The sequence below is a fragment of the Enhydra lutris genome, unplaced genomic scaffold (genome assembly GCF_002288905.1).
Source record: "Enhydra lutris kenyoni isolate GAN:26980312 unplaced genomic scaffold, ASM228890v2 scaffoldscaffold9, whole genome shotgun sequence".
In the NCBI taxonomy this organism is placed as follows: Eukaryota; Metazoa; Chordata; class Mammalia; order Carnivora; family Mustelidae; genus Enhydra; species Enhydra lutris.
In genome coordinates this window covers 29,684,588-29,706,140 of record NW_019154093.1, presented here as the reverse complement: position 1 = coordinate 29,706,140, position 21,553 = coordinate 29,684,588, and the positions used below count along the sequence as shown (strand labels likewise).

General features: G+C 41.0%; 1 protein-coding gene across 3 annotated transcripts in view; it reads right to left on the bottom strand.

Annotated features, from left to right (window-relative positions):
• Window positions 1-4,560, bottom strand: part of LOC111143037 (nuclear factor I A) — a 357,887-nt gene extending 353,327 nt beyond the window's left edge. For all 3 annotated transcript variants that reach the window (XM_022496466.1, XM_022496467.1, XM_022496468.1), the window contains exon 1: window positions 4,429-4,560. In XM_022496466.1, the coding sequence (XP_022352174.1) occupies window positions 4,429-4,455 (27 nt within the window). In that variant the 5' untranslated portion in view covers window positions 4,456-4,560. The remainder of the gene's footprint in view (window positions 1-4,428) is intronic.
• Window positions 4,561-21,553: the final 16,993 nt, after the last annotated feature.

The window sequence follows — 21,553 nt, the reverse complement described above, 5'->3', positions numbered from 1 at the left end:
GAACCTGGTACATTTAATGTTTACGAGATTCCAGGAAAACCCCCACGGTTGCCTTAAGATTCAAGTAACCCGAAAATAAAATTCAATTTAAAACATTTAAGTTTTTCTTACTGTCTTATGAAAATGTTTGATTCTTTAACTTGATATTTGCTTAGGAAATATAAATATAAAATTAAAGAAAAATTAAACAGTAACCTCCACAAAGCTTTCTGAGTACATCTAACTTTTGATTAACCAACCCACACTAATCTTACATAACTTCTCTCTGCCGCACAAACCCCCAGAAGATAAATTATTTACTTTCAGATAAATGAGGATATGAACACCAAAAAGATATTTGATGCCTTTTTTTAAAAAGGGTGTAGGACAGACAAATATTATAAAATGCATTCTTTTTCAGTTTGTACTATCCACCTAAATATATACTTTGGAGGCACAAGTAACTGTAATGTCCAAAATATTATTACTATAAAGAAATTATTAAGTTTTCAAATGTTCAAATGTAAACTGAGTGGTTAAAACTGGAAAAATATTTTGTCAAGTCTGTTAAAATATTATAAATTATAATCAATCATCTGAACACTACATATGACTATTTTTTAAAGTACATATTAATGTGATATATAATAAATCAATTCAATAATTGACATTTATCTTTTTCCTCTCTGGACAAATTTCAGGCTCTGCATTTCAAATTTAGCTTTGAAAACTGCTCTTTTTCAATAAAAATCTAAAAGAGAAGTAGCTTTTCTAACATGTGTGCATTCTTCAAGTGGAGAGGGAGCAGAAAAAAATACAAGAATTATATTATTCTTTACCATAAACATTTTAAATTTCTGATGTTTAAGAATCTTTCTTATTGCCATACTTTAAAAGAGAGAAATGGTGGTGGGGAGGGGGTGTTTTCAAGTCACAGTTTATCTAATAAGGTATACGCCAAACCGCAAAGCATTTAAATATTACTAAATTCTGAGCTCATCCTTGAAATGTTCTAAAATACATAAAATTGGGGTTTGAAACAGTCCTTCATATTGACTTATTTTCTTATATACACAGAACATGCTAGGGACCAAGGCTCTGTGATATTATGTTAAGAACTCCTGGAGTCTACCTTAACTATAAAGTGAGCTTTCACCAAAAGGAAGATTTCATCTTAAAATCTCAGGCCTGTTTTATAAAGCAAAGAACAACTAAGTTCCAAACAATTCACATTTATGTTAAAATGTTATCTTATTCAAAAGCTTCATTAATAAGAATAAGCCTTGCCTAAAAAAGACATTCTAATATGGCATTTAAGTGTCTGAAGAGACTCCTAGTATGCTTCTCACAGAACTGCGAACCGCGTTCATTCGTGTTCATTTTGTTTACCTGCCAACCAAATGCCTATATATCTCATCATAAAAACATAAAAACCCTCAAATGAGGACAACCATGTCAATTAATCATTAAGAATAATCTAAGTCCCCAATTGTGCATCAAAAGTATGTACAACTTACTACTCCCCAAAGGTTTCAAGAATGTGCCAATAAAAGTACACAGTATTTTGTACAACTTTACTCACATGTACTATTAAAGAGCTAGTCATCTTTCTCAACTCACAATTAGAAATAGTCCAGATCATCAAAAGTAAAGAAAATCATTAACTTGCAGGAAATGTCGAGGCCCAGCATAAATTAATTTTTTTAAAAAGTAAGCCCCTATAAATCATGTTGCTGCACATACTGCCATAAGCTACGTACTATTTCAAAATATTCAGGAGATAATAAAGAATATTCTACACGTGCACTCAGTGAGAAAGTTATAGACCATCAATGAAAACAAATCTGAAAACCTGTTTCAAAAGCAGTATGACTTTGAATCAGCACCTTAAATGTTGATCTGCTTGTAAGTAAGCCAAGCTTAAGAACCACTGAACGTTGATATTGCTGGAACTACTTTTAAAGGTTCACCTATAAATTTCTACCGGGTTATCATTCTATGGCCGGGTAAACGATTTGGTTATGATACGCTTGTATGGACAAAAAGAAGACTCCTGACATTTTCTTGATAAAGTTTTAAAAATTGCATACACGTAGATGTAGTTTATTCTTTCATTTAGAGTATTTCTGTCACTGTGCTTACTGAACTTTCTTCAATGACCAATAAACTACCCAAGTTTTCTTTCTAAAACTGGCTCTACAGCTTTATAAGTATTCCAGCAAGTTAAATAAAATTGTTAATCAATTTTTAAAAGAAGAACCCAAAATACGTGGCTCTCGTTCACTATTTAAAGTACAATTTCTTCACCAACTGTTACACTAAGTGTTTCTTTCACTGGTGTTTCCAGAAGAAGGCCTAGTGAGTGTATCAATCACACTGCCAAATATGTTTAAAAAAAAAAAAACAAACAAAACTTTCTTAATGTGATAATAGCTCGTGAACCAAGAGAATCGCCTTTGTCAGGTACCTGACTATGTCTTGGGCCTGCATGGATACACAGGTATCCTCATATATGCACCAACCCAAAATATAAATTTTTCTCTGCAGAGCTCACTTGAGAAGATACTCATGTGTCTGCTAAGGTCATGCCCCACCATTGCAGCACCCTGGTATTGTCTACAAGTTCTCTATGTTGCAAACTTCTGCCAGCAAGAACTTCAGCCTTTGAATCTCAGCATTTCCACTGTAGTCATAACTCATTCAAATTCTCTTACACTTTGCATCTTATCCATATGCAATTGTGAACCTTGCCAGAAGTGGTTGGAAAAGTTTCATTCCATACTTCCACAAGTTACTAAAATAGGAACTTTGGAAGTTTGTTAAGGAAAAATAAAAAACTTTTACAGTAACTAAAAGCAACTGCTATCCATTACTAATGCTAGGCCTAAATCCCAAACAGACCATTTCTACATAAAAGATGCATTTAAGAGTCTTCTGAGATCAAATAACCAGTATTATTCCTGTTAGATATTGCAATAAGGCTGTCATGTGAGAAATAAATCCAGAATCTAGAGAGGAAAAGGAAAAAATTATTGATACTTTCTAACCTTCCATAAAGTATTCCAGTTAAACCGTTATCTCCTGCTAAATGAAAGCAATAAGTGGTAGCAGGTTTTTTAAGGGAGTGGTAAATAAACATTTTACTTGAAGCATACAACTTCATGTAGGTGATTAATGGTCAGATCGCAATGTACCAAAACAGTATGAAAGCTCACACTTTTTTTCAAAAATTGTCTTCAGCGCAAAATCACTTTGACTACATGCCTTTTAGTCAAAGAAAATAAATAATATATTCAAAAGGGACCAGATTTGGAGCCGTGAAGTAGCAATATTTTGCCTAGGGGTGGTGCAGACAAGAGAGGGATGGAAAGGGAGGGCATGGGAAGGAGGGGCGGGGGTGGGGGGGCGAGAGAGACCCATGCTCTGAGCAGAGTCGGAGGGGAAAAGTTGCCCCCGTCCTGCGCGCGGAGCTGCCCGAGTCCCGCGGCGGCGGTGGCGGGAGGCGGCGGGGGGAGCCGCGTCCGGCCCGGCGTTGCTGCTCGGGCTCGCGGCCGGGAGCCCAACTCCGCCCGGCGCTCCCCGGCCCGCGCGGCCCTCGGCCTCCGGCGCTCGCCGCCCTGCGCAGCGTGGGCTCGTCCCGACAGCGAAACTTTCACTCGGGAAAGCGAGCGGGCGATGAGCGGCGAGGACGCAGGCTCCACCCGGCCGGCGCGGGGGGACGCGCGTCCACGCAGCCCCGCTCCGCCGAGCCCGGGGGCCGGCTCGCAGCCGCCCGCCCGCGTCGGAGGGGCGCTGTCCCGGCCGGGCCCGGGACGCCGGCCCGCGTCCCTCCCGCGGCCGGACCCCAAAGGCTGACAAACAATAAACAAAAGTAAGAGTTTGGGGAGCCTGCCGCGGCGCGGGCTCCGCGCGCGGGCCGTGGGCGCAGGGTCGTGACTTCTCCCGCACCCGGGGCTTTTAGCTGCCCCGAGCGTGCGGGGTGGGTGGTGGGCTCCGTCGGCGGCCCCCTCCCCGGGAGCCGCGGAACTACAGAAACCGGCCTGCCGGCTGCAGAAACGCTGAGTCCAGATTTCAGCGCGTCATGGGCTGCAACCCCGCCGAAACACGTGCGGGGCGTCCGAAAACACCGCCGTTCCGCAGTCAGTCGCCCCGATATTAATTAACGCATTAATAAGAGGGCGCCATTAGCCATGTGCCCACACAAATGGCCGTGCAAGAGGAATGCACCCGCATGGAAACAAAGTTACTTTCTTAAAGCTGTATTTCTCCCCCCGCCACGAGCACACGCGCACACACACACCGAAACACGCGCAGACACGAGCACACACCAAGACACATGCCCCGGGCCCGGCCGGCGCGACTGTCCCCCGTACCCCGCGCCCAGCCCCAGGTCTGCCCCCGCAACCCCGGCCCCCCCCCCAACCCCGCCGCATCCAAACAGCTGCTTACCTGGGTGAGACAGAGCGGAGAATACATAACTGCCGGGCGGTGGGGTGTGCGTGTGCGTCTGGGTGTGCGGTTTGGAGGTGTGCGTGAGTGCGGGTGAGAAAGGAGAAAGAGGGAGAGAGGAAGAGAGAGAGAGAGAAGGGGGGAGAAAAAAAATCAAGCCTGCTTCTTGCGTTCACATTTCCAACTCGGCTCAACTGCAGCCAGCCAGCCAGCGCGATTGCCGCTCCATGAGCTGAACTTTAACCCCGCCTAGAGTTTCCCTACACTCCACTATACAGTCTACTGTACGCGGGCGTTAAAGGCATAGCGCACCCTTTCCCGCTCCCGCGCCCGCCCGGCCGGGTGCCCGCGAGCTGCCCGCGCGCCCGCCTCCGCCTCCGCTCTGCACCGCACCGCACAGCCGCCGCCCGCTCGCGCCGCCGCCGCCGGGGGGGGGGGGGGTGCGTGGGGGAGGGGGCGGCTGCGGCGCCGCGCGGCCAGCCGGGTCCCGAGCCTCCGCAGCCGCTCGCGCTCGCTCGCTCGCTCCCTCTCTCGCTCCCTCGCTCGCAGGCTCTCTCGCTCCCTCTGCCCCCCCCGCCCCCGCTTCCCCGCTCAGCGCATTACTGGGTAACGCAGTGAGGAGCAGTTACAGTCTGTACTCCCGGGCAGCTATAGGCTGCCACAGGATGTGCTTAAGCAAACAAAACTACTTTTCCTCATCCCCATCCCCCAAGCCCCGCCGCAGACCTTCGCGGACCTCGGTGGAGGACTTGGGCAACTTTGCCAGGTTGCCCTGCTCTCCCGGTTCACTGTGTGGGGCACGGAGAAAACCGAGGAGAAGGCCGGGGGGCAAATTTGCATGTATGCAAATTTTTTAAAAAATCAGACCTCCTAGGTAACTTTTTTTTCCCCCTCTGAAATGCGGTACGGCTCAAAGCATTGTAATCTCTCCAACGGAGCTTTCTGTGGGAATAGATCATCGGTAGAGGTAATTATGCACAAAATCCTTTAAACTTTGTGCAGCTTCAGTCCTATGGCATTCAGAAGCGGGGGTGGTGGGGAATAATTTCACACAGAAGAGTCACCGGATTTGGGGGGTGAGGGGGGGTTGTCTGGAGAAAAGGAGGCGGAGATTAATGAGCGTTCTCCCCCCCAGGACTGTGAAACTAGTGGGTCTGAACACAGACGCCATAGAAAAAGTTCTATCGCGTTCAGAAACAACAGTGGTTTAACTGTGACATCTTTTTCTTTTTAGGAGGAAAAAAAAATGTGAAAGGGATGTCCCCTAAGGGAAGGGAGATATTCTGGTCCACAAACGCGTGCCCAAAACTGGACACAGGCTATCATTACCGTCCCTGTTCCTGGGACACCTCTGGAAGGGTGCCTTTTAAGAATCCCCTCTTTTTTCCTCCCCCAGGTAATCGTTCTTAAAATGGAAAAGAGCTTCCTGCAATTATTTTAGGTTTGGTAAAGTATTGTTTTGGCAGAAAAAAGGGGTGGTTTTTAGGGTTTGGCAAGTTGCCAATAAGCCTGCTTTTCCAGTTTTTTTAACCTCATATTTTTTTCTCCAGGCTTTCCTCCCTGATGGAAAGAAAGAAAGAAAGAAACCAAACAAACCAAAAAACCCCTTCTTCCTTCTGATCCCCATCCCATCCCCTCCTCCTCATCTTCCTCACTCCAGTTTGCAAGCCTGCTGCATCTGAGAATCCTTCTCAAAATTCCGAAAGGAAAGATCAGGGTGAAAGGCACTGGCACACAGACAGGAGAATCTGCACCTTGGGAGAGGTTACATAGCCAGGGAGCCTCTGGAGAGAGGAAACTCCTGTAGGAATGCCCACTCTGCAGGTGAGTGTGAGGTGACATGCTAAGGTCACTCTCATCCAGACTATGCTCCCCCACCGCACCCCCTCCCCTTTTATAAGTAAGGAGCAAGAAATATGTTACTGGAGAAAGCAAAATACAGTCCTCTGAAATATTCTGCATCTGTCTAAAATCATTTGATGCTTCTTCTCCAGTTACTTTATGGCTAAAAGAATTTCTGAATGCTCAAGACCCATGTTCACATACTCTGCTCCTAAATATCCTTGGAAGTCTCTGAAATTATTCATTATGGGATGAGGGGAGATAATGACTTAAATCTTTAATGAGAGAGTCCCATTTTCCCCCAACTAAACAACTGCTTTCCCTTGGTTCCTCTTTAATTTCAGTAGAAGAGAAACGTCCTAAAAGCTAAGCTGAGTTACAGAGACAACCTCCCTGGCCACAAAAACCTTTGCTGGGATCTATAACTTCAACTCGCTCCAAGTTTCCTCGATAGAAGTTTCTGGCGGACGGTCCCAACATGTAACTGAGGCACAGTGAGAAGTTATTGTTCCGTGTGTGCTCTTGGGAAGCTCTCTTCCAGAGCAGATTAAAATCTTTTTTTTTTTTTTTTTTTTTTTTTTGCTGTATTAAAAGATAGACTTCACATCTGCCTCTTTCCAAAACAAGAAAGATTCTTACTTTTAACTGAATCTCAAGAAAGAGAAAAGGAATTTTTTAAAAAAGACTGGCACATCGCCCTGGTTTTTAAAAATAGGGAAAAGTAATTTAATGCTGATATTTCTAGTTTAAAAACTTCTTTTGTTGCAGCAGTGAATGTGCCCGCGATTTCCAGCTTTCTGCGGTTAGCAATATTATCTTAAGTAACTTTTGGCGCCCTTCGTAAGACTTTTGGATATGGGACGATTGTTTGCGCCCTCTAGGCAAGGGCTGGATCCAAGTTCAGCGCCAAAGCCCTTCACATCCGCTCCTGCTTTCTCTCCTATCTCCGCCAGCTCCCGCTCCCTCCCCCGCGGGTTGGGGGGGGGAGGCGGGGGAAACACTACAAAGCACAGTTCCAACTACAGCCTTTGGAAACAAGACTGAGAAAAATACAGTAGAAGAGTTACAGTTACAGAAAGGCTTCTGGTAACTTTCTCTCCAACAGGCATAAATTTAAACACACACACAGAGAAACAGATGTTCCTCAAAGGGCAGTCTGGGGGTAAAAACATTTCCAACTCTTTCCCCTCTTCCCAAGTTGCAAAAGTAAATCCTTGTCCAGAGTTCACAAAGATACCAAGACACTTGAGCGAGAGCAGGGGTGGAAGGAGGAGAGAAGGGAGAAAGGACAGTAGAGAGAACAGTTGTAGGAAACAGGTGAAGTACAAAAGCTAGTTTACTGCAATCATATATATGACCCATTGTTAGGAAGGATAAACCCCTTATTGGAAATAACCGCTCCAATCATTTATTTTGCAAGTGCTGGGAGGCTGCCTTGAAATGGGATTGTCTTTGCGCAAAGGAGCCTCCTGTCATGCTCTCTGCTATCCGTATTCTTCCTGGCACAGAGCCCAGCCTTGCATTTACTGTGTTTTATTTGCAGAAATGTTACCTTGCCAGCTTTAGTGAAATCCTCTTAGATATATAAATTACGTCAATAAGGTTTCACTTATATGTATAGCACAAATACCTCTCATTTTGGAGGTTACTTGATAGGAAGATCTTAATATGATTTAGATTTTAATGCCCCAAGCAGTAAAGATAAAATTGGGGTTCATAAGTGACAATGCCATTAACTCTGTAGTTCTTACCAGGACTAACTTTATCACTAGCATTTTCCAATATTTTTCTCTAGTTTTTTGACCTATTGGTCACTTGTGTGCAGATTTTTCTTAGATGCATATAATACGAAATTGAATAATGTTGCTGAACTGAGCATCCAAGTGGATTTTAACGTCAAATTTCCAAACCAGATTTGATTAGAAGGCCGAAAGCCTTGGGAAATAGCTCCATGGGAATTTAATCCAAAGATGAGGAAGAGCCCATACTATTTTCCATTCACTTCCCAACAGAATTAGGTGTGTACAATGCTCAGAGGGAAGGAAGAGATGGATGTACTTTAGTCAGAGGCTGCCAGTTACTGTCTCCAAGACAAGCTACTGCAGTTGGTTTCCACTGGATTGGTATCAAAGACTTGTCCAAGAGGCCAGACTCCAACTAAGAGTTAGCAAGTCAGCAATCTTCCACACACACCCTCCACAGGGGTTGTTGTGGTAACAAGAACAAATGTGAACTTGGCCAGTCTTAATATCCTATTTGCTACTGACCATATATTTAAACAGCAGAATTCGAGAAAAGTGGAGAAAACACACACACTCTCCCCCTCTTCCTTCTTTCAAATGTATAAAACAGCTGTCAGTCCACCTATGAAATATTCTCTCTCTCTTAAAACTGTTGTTTAGAGTTCAAGAAGAGAGGCTTTCCTATTCCTTCCAAGTACTTGAAAAGTCAAAGCTTCTAAGATAACCAGGGAAGTTTTGCAATGCTGTGTATTCAATATGTTACTTCCCAGAGCTCAATACCATCCTGTAGTTCAGGCAAGTTTTTAAGCCACCCATTTTTAAAAGTTGACCCTCCCCTTCCACAACAGTCAACAACTTCCCCGAATTTAAAAATAATAATTCAAAGTTAATTTTTCTCTAGAAGAATTTTTCTAGCTTTTTCTGAAAGCCAGTTAAGAAGGCATTACACTTCATGCAAAAATTCCCCAGGTTTTGTTTTTTTTTTTTCTTAAACTCAAAAACTCTTTCCTATTGTGTTTGCTAAATCCGGAAGAGCTTGTAGCTTTGACAGCTTGAACCACATCATCCCCTTCAGAGCCGCAGAGAACTTCAGATCTTTTCTGCCCCGCCCCCTCTGGCTACTGAGAACCATTGTACACCCAAGCCTCCTCATGATTGGATAAGGCCTTTGTCAATCTCCCATGTTGTCCCATTGATTAGAGGATCGAATCGTCAATTATTCTCCGGGTCCAGACATTTCTTTTCGAGTTTGGTTGACTGCTGAGGCCAGACGTCTTTTTACAGAACAGAGCACGTACAGGATTCCCCCCCACCCTTTCTGGAACCGAGCAAGCGCTAGGAGGAAAAAAATCTGTCAAGCTCAGCAATTTTTCAAATCTCGGGGTTAAAAAAAAAAAGGAAACCCGGTCTTTGATGCACATAGCAAAAAGGAAAAAAGAAAGAAAGAAAGAAAAAAAGCCATCCACAAAGCTACGTCTTTAAAACAAAACCATCACAATAGACATTCACCCAGCAATCACTAAAACGCATATGCAAGCCAGAGAAATTTTAAAGTCTTAGCCATTAAACAAAATCATTCTGCCATTATTGTTGTTTATAAAACACACATCGTATAAACGCAAAATAGAAAGTTTAAGATGTACCACGTACCATTGCAATGTAAAAAGAGTACGTGAGAAACTTTAAAATGTTCAGACGAATTGCTTCATTTGTTGTCCCCCTTTTTTTGCATTAAAAAAAAAATCTAAATAAACTTGGAACCGTTGAAAACCCGGAAGAGATTTTTTTTTTAAAGCTGTTGGCCAATTGCAGGCTTCTTGGAGATTTTTTTTTTTTTTTTAACTCCAAATCAGAAGGCTTTTGCAATAGCAATGCACTCTCTCTGCCTCTCTCACTGTCTCTCTCCTCTTTTGATAGCAATCCAACCCGGGCTGGCTGGTTCTCAGATTCTCTCTGGTTTTGCCTTGTGTGCTTGGGATTGTATGAGACTTTGCAGAAGTTGCAATCGATTCGCAGTCCCTCTCTCCTCTCCCTACCCCCTTGTTTATTTCCGCAATCGCTGCAATTTGCATAGTAACCACGCACGAGGCGCCCGGCTGCTGCCTGCGGAGGGGGCCAGGAGGGGGCAGGGAAAAGGCCTTGCCCCCTTCTCCCCTCCTCCCGTCTCTCTCCCCTCCAGTCTCCTCCTCCCCCACGGTGCGTGGCCAATAGGAGCCCCGGCATTCAGCGCAAGCTCCGGTCGGGACACCGTTCGGAAGAAAAGCCCCTGTGTTACTAGGCCCTGCTCGCAGGATCGTGTTTTTTGGCGCGGTAGAAGTTCCCCTGCTTGCGGACCTCGCCGCCGGTACTAGGGGATATGTTAGGATAAAGTACATTTGCCTGCGGTTGTGCGGGGTTTGCACGTTTTAATCAAGTCTGCACACGTGCTTTCTCGGTTTCTTTTTCCATAGCCTCTCGTGACTTATTAGGCTAGTTCATGATGGTTAGTGAGAGATTTAACCTTTATTTGCACTGGTGTAGACCAAGAGTTAAAGATCCTCTTTGGTGCATTAAATCACGAGAGTGCAAAATGTCACAGAGAACTTGCAGTGAAATAAAGCTTCTACTCCAGATTCTGAAAGGAAAAGACTGGTTCTGCTCGCTGCAGATGACTGGCCATAAAATTGTTAGGTAGGCTCCGTCAAGAATAAAGTTGTTCCTTTAAAGCAGGAGATGCTGTGAAATTCTACCTTAATTGCCAAGCATCTACTATGTCAATATCCTTACAAAACCAGGATTCACAAAGTTTGACGCCCCCCTTCACCTCCCATCGCCCCAAGAGAAGGGTTGTGTTCGGACGTTTGAAATGGGGAGGAGGGAGGCTGTTAATGTAACTATTGGAACCTTAAGCACCTCATCTAACAGATTCATCTTGTTTCATTAACCCGGGCTCTTTAAGACCATTTCAATGTCAATCTGTGATGTGTTTGTTTTAAACAACAGACTAGCCCTTGGTGCAGTGGTGGTGCGGGAAGACGGCTCTAAAGGAAGGGAGTGTCCCTTTAAATGGAAAGCATCACACCAGGGCTCCTGCGTTTGTTTGCTTTGCGTCAGTTAAGTAGCTTTAGACGTTTTGCTGAATAACTGAGTTACAGGAAAATGTGTGCTTAGCTCACTTGATAAAAATTATCCAATAAGAAGTCAAGAGGAATAGGAAGCAACCTGGTGGTTGTCTGATTTTCTTAACTGTCCTTGGTGAAGGTACCTATTAATTAATAACAGGACCTCGCACAGTTAAATTAGAGGTTAGAGAAACCTCCTATTTTGTTTTGAACCGCATTTTTGGCTTTAAGCTTGCACTTTACGACAAGCTGACTGATGCAGCATTACTGAAAGGTATGGTTCTGTGGCCACCCGTGGTGGTAGACAAGCTTTGCTGTCCTGGTCTGCCTCTTACAGATTCAGATACTGTCTTGCTCTAGAAAGTCTGTGGCATTTAATCCTGGCCCCCTCTCCTAAGGATCCATTTCAGCTTGGCATACTGCTTTCACTCTAGAAGTACTACACTTAATGGGATATAGTAGCTTAAGTAAAAAGAAAAAAAAATTGTTTTTAAGGAACTCAAAAAACTTCTAGGCTTTGTTCAACTGGTGCCAGGCTGTGTGACCTTGAGATGGTTACGTAACACCTGTAAAATAGGCCATCAACCTATTGTGAGAATGGAGGATTGTTTTTGTCAAGAGCTGAGAGCCTTTCAAATGCACAAGAAGTACCAATGTTTGCTGCATTGCTCTGTAGATGCCATACTGAATAATCTCCAATGCTAAGCAAATCAGGCTTTGTTCATAGGTGGTAACAGTGAGTTTTGTGTCCCTGTCTGTAATTCATTAACTCAGTTTAATGTGGTAGGTTAGCACCATTTCCAAAGTGACCTTTTATATCTCCATCTAGTCAACAGCAACATAGTATAGGCTTTGGAGTCCAGCTTAGGTATTAATGTTGGTCCTACTACATGACTTCAGACAATTTATTTAACCTCTGTAAGATTTACATTCCTCCTATGGAAAATCGGAGATAGTCAGATAACATGTAATTTACCTGGTACATTAGGTGTGCTCAGTATATCGTACCTATAGTAGTACCACTATTTCTGTTTAATATGGACCATCCTACAGGCACATTGAATGTGCTAAGAGTTGGAGACACAGAGAAGAAGATGTTGTCCCTTCAAGAAGGTTTCAGTCCATTGAAGAGACAAGACCCCAAAATAGATAATAATATAATGTGATAACTGCTGTGTCTGATATACATAAAGGGCAATAGAAATAGAGATGAAGGAATGACTGATTTTGCCTGGGTGTACAGAGAAGGAGAATCAAAAAAGGCTAAGAGAGAGAAAATGACATTGCATTGGGCTGGAAGTATGCGTTTGTCAGGTGGACAAAGGAGAGGCAAGGCATTCTTGCCCAGGATAGCAAGGTGATGTCAGCTTATGCACTGGGCCAGAGAATGGGGATATATTCAACTGTGGCTAGTTGCTCTAGCTATAGCTATCACAGTAACTAGAGATGTAGTAAGAAAATCAGGCTGAGGCAAGATAGTGGGAAACCTTGTGAGGTGTTTAAACTTTCACTTGATGGACTGGGGAGACATCAAAGGTATTTTAATAAAAGATACACAAAGTAAACTTTGCAGATTAGAAAAATCATTCCAGCAAAGGAGACAAAGAGACCAATTAGAGGTGAAAGAAGATGAAATCCTGAACTGTGCACAGCAGGAATGAATGAGCAAGAGAGAGAAGGAGAGGGAAGAGCAAAGGGTGGGAGAAAGGAGAAAAAAGCAAGAGAGACCCACCATTAATATTAGTTTCTAGAGGCTTCGGTTAACAGGACAATTTAGGAGTGCAGTTTTTCCAGACTATCTCAAGTCCAAATACCCACAAGTTATGAAATAAGAACTATTAATGAAAGAGGTTTCCTTACCTCGCTTCTATATCCTCAAATCTACCAATGTTAAATTATTTTCAAATAATTCCCATAACAGTAACAATAGCACACATGGATTGAGTATTTATATTGGCTTTTCTCACCCTGTGAATTTGCATTCCAGGAACATCAGCCCCACCATGCCACAGAAAATCAGCTGCACATCCAATAGGGCGACTTTGGATTGCCAACCCCATTGAGAGCCTCATGTTTCCATGTAGGCTGGCTTTATGCCTTGAAAATAGTAGGCTCTTCCAGGAATTCTGCTTTGTTGACCCAAATAAAAACTTAATCCTCTTTCAGGGCATTGATATGGAGACTACAACATCAGAGTCTTACAGATTTAGCAACATGATTAGAAATTGCAGTATTTCTCTAATAATATATTTTTTAATTTGTGAACTAAGTTGAATGTTGACCACAGGGATACATTTCACATTTTCTTGACTTGACTGGGTAAATCCTAGATCATCCAAGGCACTTTTTAGGCTAGGTAATCAACACTGGCATTTAGAGGACCGACATGACAATATAAATGATAAATACTAGAAGCAAATGTAAATCTAGGAATTGATGAGGCTCCCTAATCAGCAAGTTTCAGCAGACTATTGTCCCCCCAAATCTGTCTCTCTCTATTCTTGGATGCATAAATTAACAGTTTAGAGCCCATAGCTCCTAACTGTCCTTGCAGACAGGCATGACACATGATTAAGATCACATTAGAATAGAGAGAATTATTGAGTCAACGTTCCATGTCATTTGCTTAAAATAAATTTGTCCTAAACTTGTGGCCTTTCCAAAGGCTGCAGTGAGGTCATGTTAGAGATTGAGCTTCAATTACAAAGACCAGGGACAATGACTTGGGAGACAAGGGAGCAGCAAGGTGGAGGGAACCTGGGCTCCTGAGTGATCTGATGGAGCAGAGCTGCTTCTCTAGCCTAGATCATACTTAAGCCACTATGGTTGTTTTTTTGTGTTGTTTTTTTTTTAATTTTGTTTTTAAAGATTTTATTTATTTATTTGTCAGAGAGAAAGCACAAGCAGGGGGAGCGACAGACAGAGGGAGAAGCAGGCCCCCAGCTGAGCAAGGAGCTTGATGTGGGACTTGATTGCAGGATCCTGGGATTCTGACCTGAGCCAAAGGCTGACACTTAAGTGACTGAACCACCCAGGCATCCTTAAGCCACCGTGTTTTGAGATCTGTGATTCAGCAGCTCAGCCTTGTCTATAATTACCACCACCACCACCACCACCATCATCATCATCATCATCAAGATTATAAAACAATTTTATGGTACCTTTGGATCATTTCCTCTCTGAAAGCTTATGGCTTTTCCCCCAACTTAATAGAAAATACATCTGGGTTTGGGGTTTTTCTTTTTTAATTTTTAAAAATCCAATTCATTTAAACTAAAAAAAAAAAAAAAAACCAGTTTACCCATTTCTCCTATTGATTTTATTATCAGCCTCCTTTTCCAGTCTTTCCTCCTGCCTAATCTCTCTTTACTACCCCTCACCCCAGACACACTAAATGAGTCACTTTTCTATTTTCACTATTCTATGAACACATAACACATGTTCATCCCTCTCTTTCTTGGTTTGTGGATTTTTTTTTTTTCTGCCCAGAAGCCCCTCATGTTTTCTCCGTGTTCCATCCTTTATTTCTTTTCTTTCTTTCTCTTCTTTTTTTCCCCCCCAAGAACCAGTTTAATGCTCCCAACTCCCCCAGGCAGAATTGGCCAATCCCTCCTGGGTGTCCTTTAAGTGCTTATACTCATCTCTAGGACAGTTATCTTCACATTGGAAGTCAGTTATTTCTTTGTGTGTTTGTCTGCTAGACTATGAGCTCCATGAAAGTGCAATGCCTTTATTCATCCTTGTGTTCTTACAAGCCAACTTCTATAACTCTCAATAGATGTTTGGTAAATTAATGGGTGAATGGAGAGATGAACAAATGCTTGCCTTTTCCTGCCTTGCACTCTTGTCTAACACAGACTCAGGAGCGTGGCTGATGCAAGTCACGGCATTGTCACTAAGGGGAAATTTTAAGTATAAATAGTAGGACATAGAGCTTCCTTCCTACAGACCTTCCACGCATGTTATCGCTGTTAACCCTTCTTCTGGATAGGTGAGTCAGGCACTGTCTTTCTGATAACACAAATGAGGAAACTGAGGCTCGGAATCTATAGGGAGTCTACTCATCATTCACTTAGTGAGTGGTTGACTAGAATTCAACTCATTTCACATTCCTCCCCAAAGCTCTGGCTATGTCTGGCTTCAAAATTTTTTAGGCACCATTTTAGTGTTTAGCTGGCTCTTATCATAATCAAAGGTAAACAAATGGGCCCATTTATTTTCAACAGCTTTATTGAGAAACAATGGATAAACAAAACACTGCACATATTTAATATATACAATTTGATAATTTGGGACATACACAAGCAACCATAGTACCATAACCACAATCAAGACAAGAGATATATCCACTAACTCCCAGAGTTTCCTTGCCCCTGCCACCACCATTTTGGGGGGTAAGAATATTTAAGTCTACTCTCTCAACACTGTATTATTTACATAGGCATTTTGCTCCTAGAGCATATCACTAGAACTTATTCATCTATCCTCTCTGAAACTTTACACCCACTGAATAATAGCTCCCTGTTCCCTCTACCCCACAGATCCATCCTTCTTATCTTGGACACACCCCACAATCCACTGCAGAGGTGCCTGAAGACCACAGATGACGTCATGCAACTGAGCTGCTAGGATAGTTAGAGAGAGGATGCCTGTATCTTGACTGAAGCCAGGGGTGTAAGGTATGAGTTTACAATTTACAGAAGGAAAGCTAAAAGGGAGCTCAGAAGTCTCCAACCACCGTATTTTACAGATGACAAAACTGAAACCAGCAAAGTGAAGTCATAAGCTCATGACCACACGGCTGGTAAAGAATGAATCCCTAGTCCAGAACTAGTCTCGTTCCATTATGCAGAGGGTGTTTTGCAGGAATGGGAAAAGAGGGAGTAACTCTCTCTGGTACCAAAGTTGAAAAAAAGCCTGGGCAAGTAAAGACATTGTGAATCTGAGAGGAGAAAGAAAACCAAAGGAATGGCTATAAAATCCCAACTGGTTCCTGAAAGATGGACCCAAATATGTTCAGACAGTTAAAGGGTAATTTTCAGGAGAAATGAGGGAGATTGGGAATAAGAGCAATGGTCTAGAGCTGTAACTTGGTGTAAAGAAATGTGAGCTGAACTGTTTCTCTATTCTCTGCTGTCTGTAGTCTTGGGCAGTTCCATCTCTTCCTCTAGTTTCCTTCTCAGTAAAATGTAAATATCATCAGCTCCACTTCTTGGGGTTTTGATAGGATTCAATGAAATCATGAATGTGAAACTGTTATAAATATAGGTTTCTCTCCCATGAAGGCCTATGCCACCACCAATTGTTTCTAATACAGCACAGAATGAAGAATATAGGTAGTTGTATTTATCCAAAAGTTTTAATTTTTTATTTATTTTTTAAAAGATTTTGTTTATTTATTTGAGAGAGAGAGAGATTGAGAACAAGAGAGATCATGAGCGGGGGGGAGGGGTAGAGGGAGAGGGAGAAGCAAGATCCCTGGTGAGTGGAGAGAGCCTGACTGGGCTGGATCCCGGGACCCTGGGATCATGGCAGATGCTTAACCTACTGTGCGACCCAGGCATCCTAAAAGATTTTAGAGTAGAAATTGTGTGTGTGTGTGTGTGTGTGTTTATCTATATCTATTTCTATATCCATATCTATAATGCATACATATGTAAGCACACACACAAAATCTTCACTCCAAAACCTCTTCAAATTGAGGTAGGATAAATATAACTAACTAAAAATATATAATATATATAGTCATATATATATATATATATATATATGAAAGAAAAATACCGTTAAGATAGAAATAAGGTGAAATAAAGACCCAGATTATTATCTAAAATGCATGCAATGAAATTCTATATACTTTTTCAGGGTTGCTTGCAATTTGGCTTTGAGTTTCCTAGTAACCAATTCTAAAAAGAAAAGGTAAAAACTTATAAAATATATGATATTCATATGATTATAAAATTGAGATTCAAGTAGGGTTGTTCAAAAGCAACACAGACATTCCGAGGTCTGAGAAAACTGAACCCATAACCTCCTGCCACACTACTGCATACACCACTACTGCATACATACAAGCAGACCAGGGTTGTCATGAAGAGGACTAATCTTTACTATGAGGCATTGAACAAGTACTCAGTCCCTGGATAAAATTCCAGCCAGCATAAGGACAGAAGGAGTGGGAAGGATGGCAGTTGCTAAAATTACTATTTTAGGAACTCCTCAGCTATAGCTTTAGTGCCCTGGGCTAGTGGTACTAGTGCTTAGTTCCTGGCAAATTAGATATGTGCCTAGTTTGACTACAGTGTCTATAGACCCAGAAAATCAGCAACAAAGAAAGGAAAGAACCAGTTGAGGTTGACTCCTCTGACGCTGGGGTTTTTCACACTCATTGTAATATTCCTAAGATCACATCCCACCCCCAAAACATAGCATGGAGAGGAAGGAAATGGGAACTGGAAAACCCAGTTGGCATGGACACTGAGTTCAGACTCCCTTTTCCAGCCCATGTCCTTTAGCTCTCAGCCTCTCTTGACCTCTCTGTTTCATAAGGTGACTCAAAATGGGATCAGGAAAGGGAACTCCAGCAAGGGAAGTTATAGAATTGGGATTGTTGTTGTGTTGGACACATAAGCAAAATCAAGCAGGTAGGTTGTCTCAAAGCCTAGTTGGTAGGCTAAGAAACAGGATAACAAGTTAAAACAAAACAAAACAAAACAAAAGATTACAAGTCAACCAAAAACATTACAAGAAAAAAAAAAGGTGGGGGGAGGAAAAGAAATAGAAAAAGAAGAATAAAAAGAAATGAAAGAAAAAGCCTGTGTGGGTCAGGGTAGGGAGATAGGGAACTATACTGGTAGATCTCTTTGGAAATGGTAATCTTTTATTGTTTTTTTTTTTAAATTGTGATTAAAAGTATGTAACATTTACATTTTAATCATTTTTAATGTACAGTTCAGCGCCATTAACTATATTTACATTGTTGTGCAACCATCATCCGTGTCCATCTCCAGAAACTTTTCATCATCCCAAACTGAAACTCAAAGTCTATTAAATAATAACTTCCCATTCCCTTCTCTCCCCCAGTCCCTAGCAGCCATCATTCTACTTTCTGACTCTGTGAGTTTGGCTAGGTACTTTAGATAAGTGGAATCATTCAGTGTGTGTCCTTTTGTGAGTGGCTTATTTCAGTTAACATAATGTCTTCAAGGTTCATGCATGTTGTAGCATGTGCCAGAATTTCCTTCTGTTTTAGATTTATTTTAGATTTAGATATTTCATGGTATGTATATACCACATCTTGTTTTTCCGTTCATCCACTGATAGATGCTTGGGTTGCTTTCACCATCTGGCTATTGTGAATGCTTCTAGGAACATGGCATATAAGTATCTGTTCAGATCCCTGCCTTCAGTGTTTTGGGGTATGTACATCAGAAGTGGAATTGCTTAATCATACGGTAATTCTATTTTTAACTTTTTTTAGGAGAAAATAGCTATCTTAGTTTATCTTTGGAGAAAAAAATTGAACACATTCTTTAATGACTTGTTTCATTTGTGGAGTTGATTTTGAGAACATCGGGAATCTTGGGTTCTAATCCCAGTTCTCCTATTAACTGTGTGGTCTTTGAAAGTCGCTTGAATTATCAGGACCACTCTCAGTTTCCTCATCTGAAAAATGCTATCTTTGAAGTAGTTGGTATCCAAGGTCTTTGAAATTCTAAAGGTCTATAATTCTGTGTATTTCCTTTGGTGTGTGGGTTCCTCCATTTATGTCTTCATTCATTCATTTTGAAAAAGCTGTGTGAATCCCAAGCAGGCTTTTCTCCCCGCTCAAAGATAATGAAGAGTAATGGGGGGAGGAGTCAGAATGGGAGGAGGATGGCTTGGGTGGTGGTTGAAAGAAGAAATAAGCCAGTAGAGTAAGATGAAGCTGAAGGTGGAAATATGGGTTGGGAATGTTCTAGGCCTGGTGACCAACTTTCAGATTTTAGACTTTATCCTGACACCAATGGGGAGTCACTGAAAGGCTTAAAGAAGGTGGTACAAGATCAGTTTGATTAAAAAAAAAAAATTACTCTGACAAGAGTGTGGAGAATGAATTGTATAGGTTCAAGACAGGCTCTCTATCTTTTCTTTACTCCATTGTCTCATTTTTCCCTTTTGCTTTGAAAGTGGGAAAATTAGTCAAGATGTCCCAGAAGCTAACCCAGAAGAAAAGATAGTTAGATCTACGTTATTTCATCTTGGAGAATAATACTATACTATACTTCTCTTTACAATAAAAAAATATTCAGTCACCATTTTCCCTGAACTGGGAAAACTACTTACCATGGTTGGTGGTATATTAATACCTCCAGGTCATTAGTTTGCCAATTAATATTTTAAGACCGTGAAGTTATGGTAATTTTAAAAAGTTTTGAAAGGAGATCATTATCCCTTTATCTACAATGGTAGAAAATTAAATATCACATATTAATATACTATCTTATATGAGAAAACTTAAAAATTTGTATTTGATTAAGTGAAGTTTTTCCTTAACTGGGGTACAAATAATCTAGTTCTGGCTTTTATGATGTTCTTTAGATAAATAATGTAGTATTATAAAATCAAAATTACACAGTGATGCTTTTTTGTTTTTTTATATACCTCTCATTTTCTTTACTATGAAAGTAATGAGTTGTGCTGTGTCAGCAGATTATATACCTATGAAAACAATAAATGATCCCTCAAGGACATTATTTTTAATGGGTGAAGAGAAGAATTAATTTCTTAGATCATATGAGTATAGAAATTAATTATTTGGAAAAATACTCCCAAGTTTTAATATGCAAAAATAATACCTTGTTTGCTGATATTAAGACTTATTCAACTATTAATGCCCTGTTCAGTAAAATAGTGTTGGAAAGAATGATATTTATCTTGAATAATTTTTGGCATTTTGGCATAGTTTTTACTTTGTTTTTACCAAGGAGAGAAAACCAAAACGAGAGCAAGGAGAACCAATTATAAAGAGTGGTTTAATTTGTCGAGGGTGCTTGAAATGGCCAGTTGGTTACAAGCAGGGCTAGATTGAGAGCTGAAAAACTAAAGTTTGTGAGGTGCTTCGTATGTGTTTTTGGTATATTAAAAAAATAAGTGCTTTTTCAAGAAAGAAGCCAAAGAATGGTGAGTGTTTCTGGTTTTAACATTATTCCTCTGAGTTTCATAGTCCTCCCAAGAGCTATAAAGTAGACAATAAATCAAACATTTTAATTTGTCATGAGATAGCAGATAGAAACAAAATTTTCCCAACTGGTCCTCTGCCAAAGGATTTCTACTAGTCTTATTCAGTTCCAAAATTTACACTTACTATTAAAAATGAAGAAATAAATTGAACTATCAAATAAATTCAAGTCTGGAAAACATTTACTGAATGCCCCCATAGCCAAGCACTGTATCAGCTTCTGGGGTTGCAGGAAAAATAAGTGATGATCTGGTCATCAAAGAGGCAAGTGACTCTAGGCAAGGCTGGGTTACCTTATATGCCAGAAACCAGAGCAGAGTAGCCTTCTCCAGGTCAGTAAAAACACAGAACATATTATGTTATACCAAATATTGAGGCACATCCTACTTCACTGCTCTCCTTCCAACTCCAATGCCTTATATTAGTAGGACTATCTTTGGAAAGTCTCTATTTGAACATTAGATGCAAGAAATCCTGTATCCTTATGGGACAGTATAATATTTGAGTTAATTTTGAAAATATAATATATATATGATACTTGCTTCAAAGTGTGTTTTAAAAATATAGCCATTAGTGTTCGATTTTGTTTCTCGAAGTCAAAATTTGAGAAGACAACTGAATTTTATGTTACAGAAAATTGAAAGACTCATCACAGTATCAGTATCAGTATCAGATGCCATATGAAATTCTTCTTAAAAAAATTTTTTTTGGGGAGTATGACCAGGTGAGAATTTTTCTCAGTAGATAACAATGATACAGGCATCCATATTTCCCAAGTGAAATGTTCCTAATTGGAAAGCTACTGAAAAGCTTATAAAAACTCATCCCTTTTCTTCTTTTTCTTTTGTAAATTTGAATATAAATAATGACTCAAATCCATAGTTTTACAAGTGTCTTATTTTGATATTGTCACTTGATCACTCCAGTTGTTTCAATTTGCTCGTCTGTTGCTTTAGTTTTTTTTAATGTGTAACATTATGTACTGTTTGTCTTATAGAGTATGCTAGGTACAATAATAATAGGCTTCCGTGGACTGCTGATAAAAGAATTGGATTAACTTTGAAGTGCCAAAAAGAAAAAAAAATACCTCTCCATTTTCACAGGTTATGATATGAAAGTTTAACATCACAATCTTCAATTGAAAATTTAAAAAAAAATTTCACTGATAGAACAATTCCAATAGGAGAAAATCTGAAGTGTTTTACTATCATATGTTGTGG